The sequence below is a fragment of the Vicia villosa genome, linkage group LG4 (genome assembly GCF_029867415.1).
Source record: "Vicia villosa cultivar HV-30 ecotype Madison, WI linkage group LG4, Vvil1.0, whole genome shotgun sequence".
NCBI classification, from domain to species: domain Eukaryota; kingdom Viridiplantae; phylum Streptophyta; class Magnoliopsida; order Fabales; family Fabaceae; genus Vicia; species Vicia villosa.
Window position 1 is genome coordinate 191,055,273 of NC_081183.1, and position 20,609 is coordinate 191,075,881.

The following is a 20,609-nucleotide window of genomic DNA, read 5'->3' on the forward strand; positions in this document are numbered from 1 at the left end:
CATAGTATCAAAAGTCAAACTAATTAATGATGGATTTAAACATTGATTTTTATTGATTGCACCAAACTGAATACAAGTAAATCTATCAACATAAAAAACTTTTTTTTGTTTGTTATAGCTTAGAGGTGTTTAAACAAAGCTGCACTTGTGGTTGAGGAGAATGAAATAAACAATGATGGATCAATCAAAGATCCATGGAAACTTTGCAGCATAAAACAAATTGAATATGCATGCTCAAAATAATGCCAATATGGGTAACAAGCATCATATCCATCTCACAAGCATTAAAAATGGACAGAAACATAGAATTCCTCAACTTCGAAATCCATGTAGGCTCAAAAAATTGGATTCTTATTCTCTCTAAAAATATAAATTACTAAAAAGCAGTGAATATTGAAATAAAATCCAACACCTAGTACTTCTGCAAGAAATCACTAAAAGCGGCAGATAAATCTAAAATGAGATGAAGAGAAGACATACTTGTGATAAGGACAGAGTCAGTACATGTTACAAGCAAATTCACAATGCTTTTACATATACTTTCTTCATGTGGCCTTATATAATCAGCATAGCTTTTCAACAGATACGTTAAAAAAGTAACTGTCTGCAATAACAAAAAATAAAACATGTAAACATGTGATAGATAATATTTGGTACAGGATTAAGGAAATAAATTATTTAATGATCAACAGATAAAATCTGTCCCTTTTCAATTATTCACAACAAAATAGCCATGATAAAGTAGGATATAACTCCACTTCCTTGTGGCCACTGGAAGGAGGCTTAAAGCTTCTAATATTAGAAACACTGCTGGGTAAGCCCAAGGCGAGAGAAGCAGAAACATATAAAAGGCAATAATTGAGGAATATTTGCTTGGACGAAATGACTATATAATTGAAACAGAAACATCACCGTCCCAGTTGCAGCCGCCGCAAATATCGCAACTACTTTGAGCAAATCAGTCTTGGGCTGATAGTTGTCTTCGAAATCTAGCGAACTAGTTTCATCAACTGAACATAGGGGATCACAAGTTCCAAATTCTGATGTCAAATCCTATTACCAAAATTAACCTCTTAGTATGTGAGAACCATATTCCGTAGCTTTGTAATAACAATACTAATAATGCACACAATTATTATCTGAATTAACTGTCGTGAATAAAACTACAGTTCCACTCCTTGCTAACACTCCCACAAGCAAATGCAAAAACCAAGTTGGGAAAAATGAAACATAAGCCAACTCTTTTTTTAGTTATATTCATGGTTTCAAGGTTTTTGGCATGATGTGGTAGATATATAATGTGAGACTTAGTGCAGCATAAAGAGTTTTCATTTTTTAATTAATGTACCATGTTCTTACTGCATAGTCAAACTACGAGTTTTATTACACACACGATGGATATTCTGTTTTTCAGTTGAGTACTTCGATACTCCTTCCTGCAATGCAAAAACCAAAATTAACATCGCTAATTGACAAATGAAGACCTTGTACAGTTATAATAGCTAAAGATGAAAGTTCTATACATTCCTTGGTCAATAGTAAACATTACATTACATCATATGTTTTACCATTCACAGTTCAGAACGATTTATGAGAAACTTTAAATGTTTACTATGAAGGAAGTTGTAAACTAATTACTATTCAAACAAATTCTAAACAGGGGATGAACAAAAAGAGAGATAGATTTTGCGCTGTTCAGGTCATAAAAAACCAGTAAGCAATAGAAAACCATGTCAGAACTCAGAAGTAAAGGTATTAAGTAATAGAAAATTCAATGCATACCTTCAGTTCAAGGCACATTTCACATTTATTCCACAATGCTCGAGCGATTTCCAATCTCTGTAGGAATTGGTCTAGTTAAGTGATTCATTACCAAATCCAACACCTGGGGAGATTTCATCATGCACTATTCGAATCTGTATGAAACATACATGTAGAAATGCACTAGTTTAGAAATAAATGTCATAAATTTTTCTATAATGCATTTCATCAAACAGTATATCAGCAATACACTTCACACAAAAAGTATCAAGACTTCAAAGTTAAATATGTTTTCAACTTGAAATTAAAGAAAAATCAAGACATTGCAAAACATGGCCAAATTCGGTTTTGAAGAGGAATGCAAAGTTTAGGGTTTTCAGCAGAATTCGTGGATTTTTAGATTAGGAGTTAAACTATTTGATTAGGTAAAAGGAAAACTCACCCTTGGAGGAGATGAAGCTCACGGTGGCCTGAGGGAAACCGGCACGGTGGTTCCGTTTCAAACAGCTCCATTTCAACACTGATTGAAAAGAAAATGGAGTCACAGAGCAGAAAAGGAAAGGAGAAGAGGTGATGAGGAGTACAAAAACGTTGCTCGCTTGCAGTTAAGAGTTGTGGTGGTCGGAAAGTGGTGAAAGGATGGGTGACGGCGGCGGTAGGGTTTTAGAGAATGGAAGGTTTGTCTCATCGTTCACGTGGGTGTATGAGGAAAATATAAGAGGTCCAATCCTCAACCACAAATAAAATTTCTTAACACTTAATTTATTTCTCAAACTTAATTTAAAAGATTAAATAAATATTTTTACACTCACATTTAAATATAATTATTTATTCTCTCTATTTTAAATAAATATTTTTACACTCACATTTAAATATAATTATATTCTTTTATACTTAAAAAAATCATAGTCTAAATAATATGAATTCCTCAACGAATATTTGATATATGCTTATATATTACATTCTACTCCTATATATATTAGAATTTTTAACCAAAATATATTTAATTTTTTAATTAATATCCACTAAATTTTTTTTTAAAAAGGGTGTTTTCCGGATATACATCTACGAATGCTGGGGGCATAAATGAAATTTTGCGTGGTGTCTAAAAGATCTATGGGATGATGCATTGAGAAATCGTCAACCATGTTTGGGGATATTTTTCACGTAGTCGCCATTCCATATGGCGCCACCTACTTTTTTAAAAAAATCAGTTAATTGCAGCTTATATATATTTTAATATCCGATCTGCAGGTAAATTCGCAGGTAAATCCGTAAGTAACAGTAAATTCACGGATTATTGAAATTTTAAAAAAAAATTAGGAGGGGCAATATAGAATGGTCAAACATGGTTATTGAGGTAATATTTTTGAAATGTGAGTTACTTATGTATTTTTTTTTAAAATTGATTATTATAAAAAAATCTTCAATAGCCATTCTCAAAATTTTTAATACCTTTTATTTTATTAAAAAATTAAGATGAAAATTTAAACATAACACAATTCACATTAAAACATTAATTAATATAATAATATTAAATAATTAACCATTAAATATACTGATTAATTTTTATAAAAAAATTAGACAAAAATTACTATTATTTTGAAAAAATAGTTAAATTCGCAGGAAAATCCGCAGGAACATTTCCTGTGGAATTACCTGCGGAATCTGTATAATGGTTTGGTTATAATAAAATATATATCCGCAGAAAAGTTCGCAGGAAACTTTCCTGCGAATTTACCTGCGGATTTTGCATTATAGTTTCGTTTGTGTTTGAAATATATAAATCGCAGCAAAATCCGCAGGTATACCTGCGGAATTTTCTGCAAATTCTAGATCCGCAGGAAAATTTATTTTATTTGAGAAAGTCACAGGAAAATCCGCAGGTAAACCTGCGGAAATTTTTCCGCAGGAAATTCCGCAGGTAATACGTGTATTTCTAGTAGTGTAATAAGTCATTCTCATTCTTTGATTGGCTTCATAATCTATCTTAGGTTAAACCTTTAGGGTCCGTTTGGTGCGCAGGATAATAGACATCATAATTTGGTCTAATCTGATATGAAATTAAGTAGTTTTAGCATTGTTTTAGGTTAATTTGGTCTATTAATGGTGGAGCTGGCGATCTGAGCTCTAGTTATGTCTTCTGTTGGGCGGGAATAAATATTGCCTACAAAGCAACACTGTGCAACAGGAATATTTGGATTTAAAAGTGTCTTTGGCATGTTCATACTGATTGAACCCTATCTCTTTTCACACGGTTTTTTGATTCTATATATAATTGTTCATGTACAATCTGTTACGCGGTACATGTTTTTTTCTTCATATATTTTAAAGATGTTTTCCCTTTTTGTTTTCCATGTCACAAGTAGAGGACATAAAAACCAGTGAGAAAAGTGGACACACGTTTGGTTGAACTGTCACCACCTTTGAATTCAAGCCGGTGGCTGTGGCAGTGGATCATACCATCAAAGCTTGTGACTTAATGTTCTTTATGGAAGAACCCAAGTAGTTTCCTCTTAAATAAAAGTCACTGGATAATATATATTTTATGTTATTCTTTAATTTTTTTTCCACCAACTATAATAAAAGTAAGAAAGTTATAAGAGTTATTACTTGTTCTGTTCTGCTTGAATTAGAATTAATATTCGAAGATTGCTGTTTGAGAATTAGAATTAATATTCGAAGATTGGTGATTACAAGATATAACAGTACTTTTGACTTTCTAATACAGTTAGAGAGAGACTAACCTACAAAATTAACACTCTGACGCTCAAGTTAGAATATGAATAAGATGAGTGAATAAAGTTTGAGTTTGAATTGTATGTGAAAAATGACGGTGTTTCCTCCTTATACATGGTATTTGATGTTAAAGTATTTAATAATTATAAACTTGTGAAAAATAAATGTGCCCCTTAAAAGAAGTAGATGTCATATAGACAAATTATTTAACATAAATAATGTCTCTATCAAAGTCAATTTTACAATTTTTACATAGATATCAATTTTACATAGATATCATTATTTGTTTATCAAGTTTTCCAAAGAATTATTATATGATGAGAGTCATGTTTAGATTATGATTTGAGAGCTTTAACTTCTACCAATAAGTTTGAATAAGCTTTCGTAACTAGTTCTATCTAGAGGTGGCAAAACGGGTCCGACCTGTTGGGTATGTCCGTTTTACCCGGATTTTAGTGCGGGGCGGGTCAAGAATTTAGACCCTTAACCTCTAATAAGACCTGCACGCCCAATTTTTTATGCGGGCTTTTGCGGGCACATGCATTTACATGATTTTTAAAATTTTAAGACCTAAAAAGAGCGGTGTCTGTAACATCCCGAAAACCTGGAAAAATATTTAATTAGTGATTTAGTTAATTTAATGTGAATACGCGAGTTCTTGTGATGTTTTGAGGATTTAATGATGATATGTGATGTTTTGGTGATTTATGGGATATCCATGTGTGCTATGATGGTTATTAGGTAAATAAGAGTATGTTAGAATAATTAGTTGAGTAAACGTGAAGAGGAATTAAGATCAAGCTTCAATCCAAGGTAAGGGGAGTTTATCCTAATTATTATATTTGGTCTAAGTGTTAGATAATTGTAGGATTGATTTTGGGGTTTTTGGGTTATGATGAATTATTGATGATGTGAAGGATATTGATGAATTAGAGGTATGAATTTGCAATAGAATGATACCCATAATGTATAATACATTGAGTTGTGATTATTTGATGATATGATGAGTTTAAATGGTAAATTAGGACTAGTGATGTGAAGGAATCGAAGGAATTTGGACTAGTTTTATGCAGGAAATCGCAATAGGAAAACCCTGTTCGCGCTGATTCGTCTGGCGAATTGACTTGGTCGCCGGGCGAGTCGATCAAAACAGGACTCGCCAGGCGAGTGAAGAGGAAAGTGGAATCAGAGGCCACTGGTATGGTTTGCCCATGAGTTGGCCGGGCGAGCCTCAGGCGAGTGCGTGGTTGCCGGGCGAATGACTTGAGAAAAATTAGATGTTGGCTACTGACTTGTTTCTCCGGGCGAACGATGCCTGAACCAAAAAAATTTGTAAAGGTCATAACTTGAGTTTCTGGACTCCATTTGACACGTCGTTCGAAGCATGGGAGAGCTAATAAAATAACCTATACTTTGGTGGAATAAAATGAACCATAAGATATAGTTTCTAGTAATTGTTCTATGATGAAATGATGATGCCTTATGTTGAATAATAGCGAGTATGCTTCCTATTATGAGAATTGAATTAACCATATTTTGTTGTTACTTGGCTTGTATTCTATGATGTTTTGACACTGTTGTGATGATATATGTGTTATGAAGTATGTGATGATGAAATATGATGAACATGATGAATGATGATGCGTTTTGATTACCAGTGGTCGTATTTTATATTGTGTTACGCATCTTACATTCATAGCATTTGTAGGACTTTTGTCCAATGAAGTTACAGGGTATTATCCAGTGATGTTAGGACGTTTGGTCCAATGATGGCCTCAATCTCATAGTGTGGATTGTGTGCGACTTGTGATATAATGATGACTAAGTCATTCGTGATGTTCTTGGTACCACATGCACGAGTCTTATGAAGTTGCATTCCATTATTCATGACATTACATAATATTTGGAATCCTCTCATGACTCGACGCAACCATCAAAAAAACAGTTGAATTAGAACCTTGCTAGTCCTACCAAGGTCAATGCTATCAGCTTGCACTTGGAAGTATCGTCAGCACTGTAGTATTCTAAATAGTCATTGATGAGATGGACGTGTTCGTCGGAGTTCCCTTTCCATCGTACTCCCCTAACTTAGGAGGTTTTTGCATTGACTTAGGGATCTTGCTTTCCAGGATTTGGGCACATAGAAGATGCTTGGGTTGCACCCGAATCAATGGATATTCCCTACGATATGGGGTTGGAGCGTGACTGCCTCTGTTTCTGCCCGAACACCAAAGAGGGGATTGTGTTTTATGCCTTTAGAGAGGTCTTTCGACTTAAGGTTTTTCCTCCTATTCTCACGGATGTGGCTTCTTGAACTAAATTTGCTCGGGGTTGAGTGTGGTGGATGCTTTCCTTTATTCAAAGGAACCTTTCCTCCGTTGCCTTGGAGTTGTATTGCTGAAAAGTGTTGTAGATGTCGTTGATCAGTTCATTTGTGCCCTTAGTTCCTAGGTTCACCTCGAGGATGTTGAAACTATGTGATATCTGTCATACCCTAATTTTTGACCCCCCTGAGATGACATATCTTCAGGATTTCTCATCAGGTCAAGACAAGTACCCAGAGCAGTCATTTCTCCATCTGGTACCTAATCGAGGATGCTCAAAGACAAGAAAGCTCAGGCAAAGGATCAATCAATACAAAGATTAGTCTCTAATACAATCATGGGGCTCAAAAAAACTTCACTTTTCTCATCTATGATTGATTAGACATCCAGTCATATGAGTACAGGTTTACTCAGGTCACCAGACTAGGGTTTTGAGCCTATCAAGGACTAAAATCAGGGATCACATTTGGGAAACCCTAAAAAACCTCAGAGGGTCATTCAAAGACATCAATCATCTTCAAATAACTCATATTACAAGGTCTACTGGACATCACACTTCAATTCAAAGTCTACAGTCATTACTTTCACATGGTCGACAAATTAGGGTTTTGACCTAATTCACCAAGATAGTTGACTTCTGATCAGGGCATGAATCCAAAACTCAAGACATGATTCAAGGATCTCTACTACCTCCATATAATCCATTTATATCATCCATTTGGGGAGAAGATCTTATTTCTACACAAAAGCCCAAAAATTCACTTTGTCAGGAAAAAGTCAACTGTGAAGGGTCATCATTGACTTTTAAGGTTTTTGGTCAAAAAATGACTTTCAAAGATCAATATCATCAATATATGGATGTCAAAGTCATTTGGCCAAAGAAATTCAAAGAAATTCATCAAAGAGCGAAAAGTCGGGAATTAGGGTTTTTGAAGGCATGGTGAGATCTCAAAATTTCACCTACACAACTCAAAAAACTTCCAACATGAAAGTTGTAGATCTTGCCAAATAAAACAACATCTTACAAGGGAACTTTTTTCAAAAGATCAACCATTTATGAAGTTTTGGAAATTTTGAAGTTTAGGTCATAAACACTTAGAAATTTTTCTAAGTGTTTTAACCTAGTTTTCTTCCAACTTTGGCCTCATTTTTCACAAATTTCCCAAAGGATTTTGAAGAAGACATAAACTAATGATTTAAAGTAGATGTTTAGGGCTTTCCAAATTGTGTTCAACCTTCTCAAAATTCAATTTGAGCTAAGAGTTATGCTTGTTCAAAGTTGGCCTCATGAAGTAAAATTATAGGTCATGCATCATTTTGGAACTTTGAAATTTTGTGCACATGACCTCAAATGCAGATGCTACATGACCCATAATACATCTGCAAACATGCCATGCATTCATTTTCACCATGCCATAAGAATTGAAGAAGATTCTAAAAACAAGAACATGTGATTATGTAATGATTACATTTGTGAATTTATGGCAAATTGATGAATCACCCAAGGAATCTTCTCACCAACCAATTAGAGCTCATTTCTGGCTCAAAATTGTCCCCTAAGATCAAGCAAAATCGAGGGCTAGGGGATTGATCAAATGGAATCAAAATTCTCATCATTGCATAAGAGATATTTGCAAATTTCCTTCATGGCTAAGAAACCAAATCAACTTCACTAAGGAAGCTCACTCCTCTGCAGCTATACTGATCCATTTGCCTATAAATACAGATGCATTCCTCATTCAAAAACACACCAAAGCAACCATATTACTTGCTTTCTCTTTCTCTTCTCTTGTTCATTGTTTTTCAAAGTTCTTTGGCAAGAAGAATCGATTTCTTCAAACCAGAGCTTATCTTTGGGAAGTGAGCATTCTAACATCTCAAGGGAGGTCATTTGAGGTGATCCAAGCACCTGGATCACTTCTGTAGGTGGAGGAACACCATTGTTGCTCTCACTTTGGAGCATCTGCAGTTGGAGGTCCATGGAGTGATTCAGAAGGTTTCAAGGCAAGCCAATCATCCAGACACACTCCTCAGGTCATAGTGAAGCTAACCAGATGGCTGCAGCTCATCTGTAACTCGAGAATCAACACCCTCCATGTTCACTTGAAGCTGAAATCGAGGGAGGTCCATAGAACAATTCAGAAGGATTCAGGCTGCAATAAGCATTCAGTTAGCATCATTGAGTCTCAGGGAAGCTATTGAGATCATTCATTCAAGCCCAGGTGCTCTCCATCATCCTCACGACCTCCATTTTCAGAGGTAAGTTTCTGAACTCCACCTCTTTAATTTAAGCCCTCTTTGTGGTAAAGCTCGATTCTATCTTGTTCAGCATCATCAGAGGATTGAAAACCCTCTATCATCATTCATTTATTCATCTTGTGCATCATTTAATTTTAAAATTAGGGTTTATGTGTTCTTCGTGTTCATAATGAAATTCGTTAGTTACACTTAGAATAAATGAATTCTGAGCCCATAATCATGTTCCTTGTCCAAAAACGAGTGAGATTGATGTTTACATCATGCCATTTAGTTGAGAAACCAGAGAGTTAGGAATTTGAAAATCTGAAGCTCGAGGAAGAAGATGAACATGGCGCGCGTAAAATTTGAATTTCCTGGCTTATCTGAAAATATAATATATTGAGTGTATATAGTTAACAAGCTGCGCGCGCAGCTCAGTTGGTTAAGTTTTGAAATGTGATCATGAAGGGCGTGGGTTCGAACCTCTCTAGGGCCAAACCAATTTTTTAGCATCCATTTTCATTCCTTTTTTTTATACAAACTTCACACAATTAATAAACTTATCAAATCAAATCATTTTTACTTCATTTTTTACACACTTGCTATTTAATATACTTACTTTGTGAATAATCAAAAAAATCATAAAAATATTATTTATTTCATGTATTTTAATTAGGTTTAAAATAGTATGTTTTAAAAGTTTTCTTAAATACTTTAATATATATATTTTCATTTTGTTTTAACCTAATTACTTTGTGAATAATTTTATGATAAAACCCTAATTATTTAGGTCTTAATTGGGTATAGATTTCATCTTTGCCTTAATTAAGTTGACTTTTGTCAATATTCAAAACTGTTTTCAATCTCTGATTAAACGGATGATTAAGGTTTTCAAACAACAAAACCTTGCATCATTCCAAATCATTTTTCAAATTGCTTTTACACCAGTACTGTAAAGTACTGGGCCTCTAATAGAGTGTAAGTCCCAAAAACCTTCTCTTCTTAGCTTGTTTTCAAAACTGTATTTTCAAAATCTTCTTTCTGTTTTCAAAACATTCTTCTGGTATTTGAAGGGCATTATTCCCGGTGAAACTCTTCAGATACCTATGTGACCTTTGTCCATCTTCACTTCTTCTGTTTTCAAAAACCATTAACTGTTTATCATATCCATTCAACTGTTATCAACAAAAACAATAAAAATACTGTTGAGGCTCTGTACATACTTCTTCAATGGCCTCCACTCCATCCAGGTTAGGCTTTACAAGCTTTCAATTTACAGTCTTTGTTTAAATTACTGTCAAATATAAACTGTGCATATATTAGTTTAGAACTGCGTTTGAGTATAAACCTTAGGACAGTTAAACTATATATATATATTAGGAATATGACCTAGGATTGAGAATGTCTTCCCGGTGAAGGCTCTTTCCTAATTAGAGATCTGTAGTTCAAACCCCCAAGATGAATTATTCCCGGTGAAACATCTTGGTAAAAACCTTAGAATCCAAATAATAGGACACATCCACCCAAAGAGGAATTATTCCCGGTGAAACCTCTTACCCATTTGCTTAGAGCCAAAATAAGTTCAAAACTACATAGCTTTCTCTTGTGCTATAACAAGGACCCTCGATTAGCCTCCTCTTGGGCTTTGTACAAGGACCCACAGGCTTCTTAAAAGCATTTCCAGCTTTCTCTTGAGCTTGTATACAAGGACCCATCAGGTTTCTTATAAACATAGGAACAGGTCTTTAGTCACCTTTTAGCCTACCCTGGTGAGTTTCTTCCAATTTAAACCAGACTTTAAACAAGCTAAGTTTGTCTCAATTTTGCATTGAGTACACTTTTTGGAATGAGAGACATGGACAGTCTCTGTCACCCTTATCTTCATCAATCTTCCTTAGCAGAGTCTAGGATCCATGTTTGATCATCCTCAGCATTGAGTCAGCCTTCATCTTGGGCTTTAAACAAGAAGTCTCACTAGATAATCTTTCTGCCAATCTTTTCATCCTTTAATAATTAATGGAGTGCTACCCAAATCATTCTTTCAAAACCCCTGGAAAGGGTTGGCCTCCAAAGTCAATTAAAATCAACCTCCATTTCAATAAATCCCTGGAAAGGGTTAGCTTCCACACATTCCTTCATTTCCATAAAACCCCTGGAAAGGGTTAGCCTCCAACATCTGTCTGATAAAGTCAAAACCCCTGGAAAGGGTTAGCCTCCAAAATTAATTAATAAATAATTTCATTCTCTTAGGAGATAATTTCCCCAAAAGAGTCAAAACCCCTGGAAAGGGTCAGCCTCCAAAAAACATGATAAAGTCAGTCTTTTAACAGACAAATTCACCAGCTGAGTCAAAATCCCTGGAAAGGGTTAGCTTCCAAAGAAAAATAGTCTTTTAATAAATAAAACCTCCTCAGTAGAGTCAAAACCAACAAAAACAGTTAGCCTCAACCTTGGGCTTCATACAAGGCACTCAAACAATAAAACTCCCCTGTCAAGAGTCAGCCTCAACCTTGGGCATTGTACAAGGCAGATAATAGAGTCTCCCCAGTGAGTTCTTCATCACTCAGTAGCCACAACCTTGGGCTTTGTACAAGGCAGATAAACCATATCTTTCATGTGTCAAAGATTCCTAACACTTAGGATCTTTCCCCATATAGTCATCAATACTCAATTCATTTATTTAAGAGTCCGCCACAACCTTGGGCTTTGTACAAGGCAGAAAATAATGTTTTCCCTAGCAACAGTCAGCCACAACCTTGGGCTTTGTACAAGGCACATAAAATAGAGTCATTCATTCAATTATCCTCAACAGTTAGCCGCAACCTTGGGCTTTGTACAAGGCACATAAATAGAGTCTCCCTCAGTAGAGTCAGCCTCAATTCTGGGCTTTGTACAGAACACTAAAATACCCTGTAATTAACCCCCAGTGGAGTCATCTCCCAGAGTCAATAATAATAATTAATCAATCAAAAAGCCTCAAGCTTGGGCCTCATACAAGCCAGCTAAAAGTCAAATCTTTTATACAGTAGATAGACATAGCTTATCTCCATAGAGAGATATTTTTACTACTCTACCACATTCAAACAAACATTTCATTTCAATTTTAATCAAGTCTCCCATTTAGGATTTTGAAAGGCATGAGCTGGCAGTAAAACCCAGACATGTGGTAACTTTCCCTAATTTGGATGAGCATCTTTCTTTCATTTAAGAGGCATTTGACTGGTATACTTGCACATACACAAGTAAGGTCCCCCTCTTGAATGAAATGAATTCAGTTATTCTGTCACTCCTTTAAATGTTTGTGGTAGAATAGTACAAATACCTCTCTGTAGAGATAATTTCATGTCTCTTTACTGTAAACAGAGATTTAATTCCAAGCTTCAACCTTGAGCTTCAAGCAAGGCACCCAAAAATAATTAATTTCCCTAGTTAGTTCCCCGAACTACATTAAGCTCTGACTTCCACTAGGGATATGTAGGCATGAGGTTCACAAGGAATCTCAGCGAGCTAATAAAATACCAAAAATAGTCAGTTTGTCTGTCTGTCTGTCTTTTAAAATCAATTCAATTCTCTCTCCTAATACAAAGGAGAAACTTTCCCAATCATAGCAATAAACACAAACACAATGACACAGAGAAGGTTCCTGTAGAGTACTACAGATATGTAGGGTGTTTAAACACTTCCCTATGTATAACCGACCTCCCGGACTCCAGAATTTCTAGTCTAGGTGTAAATCCCCACACTTAGCAAACTCCTAGGGTTTAGTTGAGATCTTTTTTTCCCTTTCCTACTCGTAGGACAAATAAGAAAGTTCGTGTGATATCGTAGGAAGAACTGAAATAAAATTCATCCCACCACGGGCGCATTCTCCTTCCAAATTTCGCGTGAAGGGTTTAGCGTGCCGTCCTCCCAAGTGAAACGGGGAGGTAAAGAAAACGACCACCACAATATCTTTGGTCGTTCAACAAGTAGAGGAGTTGGACCACCAAGTAGTGGAACTTGGATAGTCCTTGCTCTTGGAGGAGGAAGGATTAGATCTGGCCTTGGAAGGCCATTGACATCAAAATTTATTTCACCATGAAGAGGAGGAGTGGCGTTTGACTACTTGACAATCGTCAATGCCACGAAAGCGGCAGCTAATGCGACTTTGCGCATAGTGGTGGAACAAGTTACTCTAGATCCAGCCATTTTAATAGATCAAAGAAGTAAAAAACATAGGGGCATTGAAGGTCTGAAAAAATTGATAGATTGCCAAAGGTGTAAGATTCGGATCGATCGACCGTAACCGAATTTTGTGCTTGATTTTCTGGATATTCATTCAGGCATTGATGAGAACTCAACGATCGAAAGTTGAACGCAGAGGTACAAAGTGTGAGAATGCGGGAATCTAAAGTTATTTTTAATAGACGGCGTCACTATTCCGTTCGGAAATCAGAAATAGGGTGAGATGCAGAAGATGCGATGGAGTAGAGTTTTCGATGCAACAAAGCAGAGGTGTACTTGCAAGGTTAGCACTCTAACTTTGACGCTCAAGTTAGTATGTGAAAGAGTAAAGAGTATTCAAATTTTGTTTGAAACTTGTAAACTAAAATGACGTCATTCCTTATATATAGGAAACAAGAATAACTACATAGCTATCTTTCAGGCGTGGAACGTGGAAGATTGTCGGATTTTCCTAAGGCATAATTCTCCTGCATCGAGACGCATGATAATCCAATAGGCAGAAGAAGATTTTAGAAGTGCCATTGAGCAACTAATTGATACGTTCTATAAATAATTGTTTAAATAAATTTTTTATTTAAGATTTTGTAAAAAAATTAATTTTTTCAAAAAGTGAACACTCTTATATCTTTATAATTTTGTTGGATACGTATTCAATCCTTCAATGTATGTCTATTTTTTTGTAACAATCTATTTAATATAAATTAACATTTCAATTAAATTTTGACCAAAAATAGAGTAACTAACCATGATTATGATTAGGTGTCAAGGAGTTTACATTTTTAAAACATACAATATTATAACAATATTAAAATCATGTAACTAATTACCAACCCTGTATTATGGAATCAATCGTTCTTAAGTTACGCTTTCCATCAAAGTAGAACTAAATATAGAGACATTAATTTGATTTTCCAGTGCCAACAACATAATGAAATAACTATATATCATCAAATAGTTGCAAAATCCTCGGTGGGCCGAAAACCTAATTAGCGGTCGTTTAGCCTATGATCATGATTTTCCTAACACAAACTGTTCCCTCATTCATGCTTATATATGATCATTGATTCCTTTTCCCAAACCCTAAACCCAACACAAACACATTATTTTCCTTAGCTCCCAACATTAATAATGAAGCTAATAGTGTCTCTTATGTTTTTAATGTTTTTGTCTGTTTTGGTTGTAACATGCAATGCAACCAAAGATATTTTCATATTGGCTGGACAAAGCAACATGGCTGGTCGAGGAGGTGTTTTTAATGGAAAATGGGTAGGTGTTGTTCCAAAAGAATGTACGCCAAGTCCATCAGTTTTGAGACTAAGTGCAAAACTAGTTTGGGAAGAAGCCCGTGAGCCTCTTCATAGAGATATCGATGTCGGAAAAACTTGTGGAATTGGGCCTGGGCTTGCATTTGCAAACGAAATAGTTAGAATGAGAGGTGGTGGTGGTGGTGGATATGTTGTGGGACTTGTTCCTTGTGCTGTTGGTGGAACGAGAATTGAAGACTGGAGAAAGGGTGCTCCGTTGTATAATCAATTGGTGAGACGATCTATTGAATCGGTTAGGAATGGTGGGGGTGTAATAAGAGCACTTCTTTGGTATCAAGGTGAAAGTGATACCGTAAGAGAAGAAGATGCTAAGGCTTATAAGGCAAGAATGGAGAGTTTTATTATGAATATTCGATCGGATCTTAAACTACCAAATCTTCTTGTTATTCAGGTAGCACTTGCATCGGGAGAAGGCAAGTTTATAAATATGGTGAGATATGGTCAATTGAATATCAAACTTCCTAATGTTAGGTGTGTTGATGCTAAAGGATTGCGTCTCAAGAGTGATAATCTTCACCTTACATCAATGTCTGAGGTTTATTTGGGCATTCAATTAGCTCATGCTTATCTTGCTTCCCCCGGTCATCACTTTAATAATACACAAATTAGCTAATTGATTATGCATTTACTTTGCTAAATGAATAGCTAAGTTATTGGTTGTAGCCGAAATGTGATCACACATTTTTCAGCCACACAACCCGACTATTTGGTTGAGATTGAACATCACACCATTCATCTTTGTAAATTGGTTTTTGTCTTGTGAATGTATGTTTATATCTCTATATAAACTTTAGAAAACAAGTTATTATAAAAGGAAAAAATCAAACTTCTCTTATATACATTTTTTATGTTAAAAATAGAAGTTTATATGTACGTCCGCACGAGTCAATTTATTTGTTAACACATACAATGTATTTATAAATTTGAAATGATTGTAAAATGAATAATCATCATATAAATTCAATTTTATTAAAAAGATTATATAAATAAAATTTTGATTATGCATGAAATATTATATTTATTGATTGAACAAATAAAGAGTAGCTACAAAGAGAATATAGATAAAACAATGCATTTGATAGGCTTCTATATGTATTGTTATTGCAAGACAATATTTTCTTAGTTACTTATTGCTCCATAGTTCGATTGCCTATATATGAATGTATCTCTACATTTTAGGAGCGTAAATTGTTCATAGCCAAAGGCATAAAACACCACACAAATCTCACACACACAGACATACATGTACCTTCTAGTATTATTAATGAAAATTTTAGAATATATAAGCACTACTGTTATATGTCCTGCAAAAAGCAAAATGCAAGGAAGATTTTGGAGTTACAACATATGGCATGTAGTATATTATTAAATAAGCATAATGCACATACATAATACAATTTAACTTAAGCTCAACAAAACCATTAAATGGAATGCAACTATGTGTGTTTATGTAAATGTATCATTGGTTTGTAGCAGCCAAGGAAATTTGAAAATTATAAGGTATTTAATTTTGTAGGCAAAGAACATGCATTATTATAGGTCTCATGGGTAGTAATTGGATGGATATGTTGGTTTAAATATGCATAAGGTTACAAACTTACTGCGAACAATTTAGAAACTGACATAACTTTGGTAAATTTCCATAGTCATGACAGTCACCTGAATAGGTTAAAGCTGAAGGAAGTAAAAAATGTTAGTGCATATGATTATCTACTATTCCGCATTTACTAGTTTATGCCAACATTTTGTTAAAGTCCGAAGATAATCTACAATGCGCTCCTTCAAAAATCAACACTAAGCGCGAGGTAGCTTTGCACGGTGACCACAAATTCATACCGTAGTCGACTCTAGAAGTTAAGATCTTATTGCACAGAGCAGCCCTGTTGAATAAACTTTAATGTTATTAAGTGGGTTTTATTGATAAGTTAGTCAAAAATAAAGAGTTTCTTGTAGTGCAAAAGCCAAGAGATAGTGGCATATTAAGAGTATTTATTTGCTTTAATTTCCTGGTATAGCAGAAGTCTTTTAGGTCTATATAAAGACTTGTTTGTATTTTCATTTTCAACAAGAAAGTAAAAAGTTCAGTTTTAAAGTAAGATATCCACCAGTGAAAGTATAGTGTAAAAAATGTTCTGTGCAGTTTTAAAGCAAGTCTTCCACCAGTGGAAGTATAGTGTTAAAAGTGTCCAAAATTGTTACAACTGCATAATAGAACTAGCAGTCAGTTTTTTTACAAATTGGTATCAGAGCTAATGGCGAATACGATGAGTCAAATGCCGCTACCACAATTAACGAAGGCGAATTACAAAAACTGGAGTATCCAAATGAAAGCTCTTCTTGGATCTCTAGATTCGTGGGAGATAGTCGAAACTGGTTTCACAGAACCAGATAATACCGGAGGGTATATAGCGGCTCAAACCAAGGCGTTGAAAGAGACGCGTTCGAAGGATAAGACGGGACTGTACATCTTGTTCCGAGCTGTTGATGAATCAGGCTTTGAAAAGATTGCAGGTGCAACGACTTCGAAACAAGCATGGGACACGTTAGAAAAAGTATACAAACGAGCTGACCGAGTCAAGCAAGTTCGTCTTCAAACTCTTCGAGGAGAACTGGAGAGAATGAAGATGAAGGAGTCGGAAACTTTATCAGAATACATCACGCATTTGCAAACAGTGGTGAATAAACTCAATCGAAATGGAGAAACGATGACTGATGCTCGTATTGTCGAAAAGATTCTCAGATCTTTAACTGATAACTTTGAGAATGTTGTGTGCGCGATAGAAGAGTCGAAGGACCTTGCAACGCTCACAGTCGAAGAGCTAGCTGGTTCTCTCGAGGCACACGAACAACGTAAGATCAAAAAGAAGGAGGAGACAAACGACGAAGTAGTTCAGACCAAGGAGTCCACCAAAGACGAAAAGGTGCTCTTTTCTTTAAACTTTCGAGGAAGAGGACGTGGCCGTGGAGGTCGTGACAGTGGTCGAAGTGGTCGAGGCAACAACTTCGAGAGAGGACAGACGAGCCAACAAAATTGGCGTGGCAGAGGACGTGGTCAAAGAGGTGGTCGGTCGAATTACTCCAACATCGAATGTTACAAGTGTAACAAACATGGTCATTATGCAAAGGATTGCAACTCCTACAAATGCTATAATTGTATAAAGTGGGACATCTTGCAAAAGATTGTCGAGTCGAAAAGAAGGTAGAAGAAACAACCAATCTAGCTTTGGAAGCCGAAGCGAATGAAGGCTTTCTGCTGATGACTCAAAAAGAAGTAGACGCGAATAATGATAATATGTGGTATCTTGACTCAGGGGCAAGTAACCATATGTGTGGTCACAAACACCTATTTAAAGAAATGCAAAAGATTAAAGATGGTCATGTGTCTTTCGGAGATGCATCGAAAGTGAAGGTCGAAGGAAAAGGTACGATTTGTTACTTGCAGAAGAATGACTTGATTGGGTCAATCCAAGATATGTACTATGTACCAGATCTCAAGACAAATATTTTGAGTTTGGGACAACTCACGAAAAAAGGTTATTCGATATTCATGAAAGATCGGATATTACACTTGAAGGACAACCTAGGGCATCTGGTTGCTCAAGTCGAAAAGGGGAAAAATCGAATGTACAAACTCAACTTGAGAAGTGTTCGAGGAAAATGTTTGCAAGTCAATGTCGAAGACAAAGCGTCGTTGTGGCATCTACATCATGCTGGTCTGAGAAGGTTAGCAAAGATGAACATGGTGCACGGGCTACCAGACATGGACTATGAAGGAAAGTTTTGTGAAGAATGTGTGCTTAGCAAACAAACAAGAACCTCGTTTCAAAAGAAGGCAGAATATCAAGCTAAACATATTCTCGAACTGATTCATACCGACATATGTGGACCAATCACTCCGGAATCTTTCAGTGGCAAAAGGTATTTCATTTCCTTTATCGACGATTTCTCACGAAAGATCTGGGTTTATTTCTTGAAAGAAAAATCTGAAGCATTCGAGGTGTTCAAAAAATTCAAAGTAATGGTGGAGAAGGCAACTAACAGACACATCAAAGCCGTTCGATCCGACAGAGGTGGTGAGTATACTTCGACAGCCTTTATGAAGTATTGTGAAGAGCAGGGCATAAGGAGATTTCTAACTGCACCATATTCACCTCAACAAAACGGTGTGGCTGAAAGGAAGAATCGAACAGTTCTCGACATGGTTCGATCAATGCTTAAGAGCAAGAATATGTCGAAGGAATTTTGGGATGAAGCTGTACAATATGCCATTTATGTTCAAAATCGATGTCCACATTCGAAGTTAGAAGATCAAACACCACAAGAAGCATGGAGCGGACAGAAGCCAACAATTTCTCATTTCAAAGTATTTGGTAGTGTGGCTTATGCACACGTATCGAATCAACAAAGAACAAAGCTTGAAGACAAAAGTCAGAAATACATATTCATTGGATATGATGAGAAGACAAAAGGGTATAGGCTGTTTGATCCCATAAGCAAGAAGGTGATAGTGAGTAAAGACGTTCGAGTAAACGAAATGAGCAAGTGGGACTGGAACAATTTGACAGAAGTTATCGTCGAAGTTGGAGAAACATCAGTCGCTGTACCGACAAACACTTCAGCTGACCTTGAAGATTCTGACAATGAAGATGAACCTGTACAACCCAAAATGCGAAGTCTGCAGGATTTGTATGATACAACAGAAGAGGTGCATCTTGTATGTCTTTTGGCAGATACTGAAAACATTAGCCTTGAACAGGCGATGCGAGACGAGTAATGGAAAACTGCCATGAACGAAGAGATTAAGGCCATTGAACATAACAACATATGGGAACTAGCAGAATTACCAAAAGGAAGTCAGCCCATCGGTGTAAAGTGGGTATTCAAGAAAAAGATTAATGCTCAAGGCGAAATAGAACGGTATAAAGCACGGCTTGTTGCGAAGGGATACAAACAGAAAGCTGGAATTGATTATGACGAAGTATTTGCTCCTGTTGCAAGAATGGAGACAATTCGATTACTTATATCACAAGCTGCTCAATTCAAATGGCCGATATTTCAAATGGATGTCAACACAACATTTCTAAATGGTGTGCTCGACGAAGAAGTTTACATCGAACAACCACCTGGATACATGAAAGTTGGAAAAGAAGAAAAAGTGCTAAAGTTGAAAAAGGCGCTTTATGGGTTGAAGCAAGCACCGCGAGCATGGAATACACGAATCAATACATACTTCAAAGAGAATAGTTTCAAGCAATGTCCTTACGAACATGCTCTGTATGTAAAGAAGAATGGAGGTAATTTGTTACTCGTTGCTCTCTATGTCGATGATCTAATTTTCTTAAGTAACAATGATCAAATGATAGAAGATTTCAAGTGCACAATGACACGGGAATTTGAGATGACAATTTGGGCTTGATGAGATTCTTTCTTGGTCTGGAGGTCCGACAAGAAGAAACTGGAATTTTCATTTCACAGGAGAAATATGCAAAAGAAATCTTGAAAAAATATAAGATGGAAAACTGTAATCCGATTTCGACGCCAATGGAACCAGGTGCAAAGTTGTCGAAATTTGATGGAGGAGAACGCATCGAAGCAAGAAAATATCGAAGTTTGGTAGGAAGTCTTTGATATCTCACATGTACAAGGCCAGATCTTTCGCTTAGTGTCGGAATTGTAAGCCGTTTCATGGAGGAACCAGTCTATACATATTGGAAGGCATTGAAAAGAATTCTTCGATGCATCCAAGGAACTGTGTCACTTGGAATGTTTTATTCAAGAGCAGAAGATTACAAGTTGATTGGTTGACAGCGATTGGTGCGGAGATGTAGACGATTGTAAAAGCACCTCAGGATATGTGTTCTTTATGGGAAATACCGCTTTTACATTGATTTCAAAGAAACAGCCGACTGTAACACTCTCGACATGTGAAGCTGAATACATAGCAGCATCTTGGTGCGTTTGTCATGCAATATGGCTTAGAAGATTGTTAAGCAAAATG

General features: G+C 36.0%; 1 protein-coding gene and 1 long non-coding RNA gene across 3 annotated transcripts; one reads left to right on the top strand and one right to left on the bottom strand.

Annotated features, from left to right (window-relative positions):
* On the bottom strand, nt 1-2,484 carry LOC131594142 (uncharacterized). 2 transcript variants are annotated; one of them, XR_009281290.1, is made up of 4 exons: nt 2,204-2,484; nt 1,783-1,916; nt 913-1,436; nt 1-604 (listed from the first exon to the last, which is right to left on the bottom strand). It is a non-coding gene; the product is annotated as an uncharacterized LOC131594142 (long non-coding RNA). The 2 variants fall into 2 exon arrangements; XR_009281289.1 differs by having other exon boundaries at nt 913-1,916.
* An 11,930-nt stretch (nt 2,485-14,414) lies between these two features.
* Nucleotides 14,415-15,224, top strand: LOC131598588 (probable carbohydrate esterase At4g34215). Its single transcript, XM_058871171.1, has one exon. It carries the CDS (start codon nt 14,415-14,417, stop codon nt 15,222-15,224), a length of 810 nt encoding a protein of 269 aa, XP_058727154.1.
* The last annotated feature ends 5,385 nt before the right edge of the window (nt 15,225-20,609 follow it).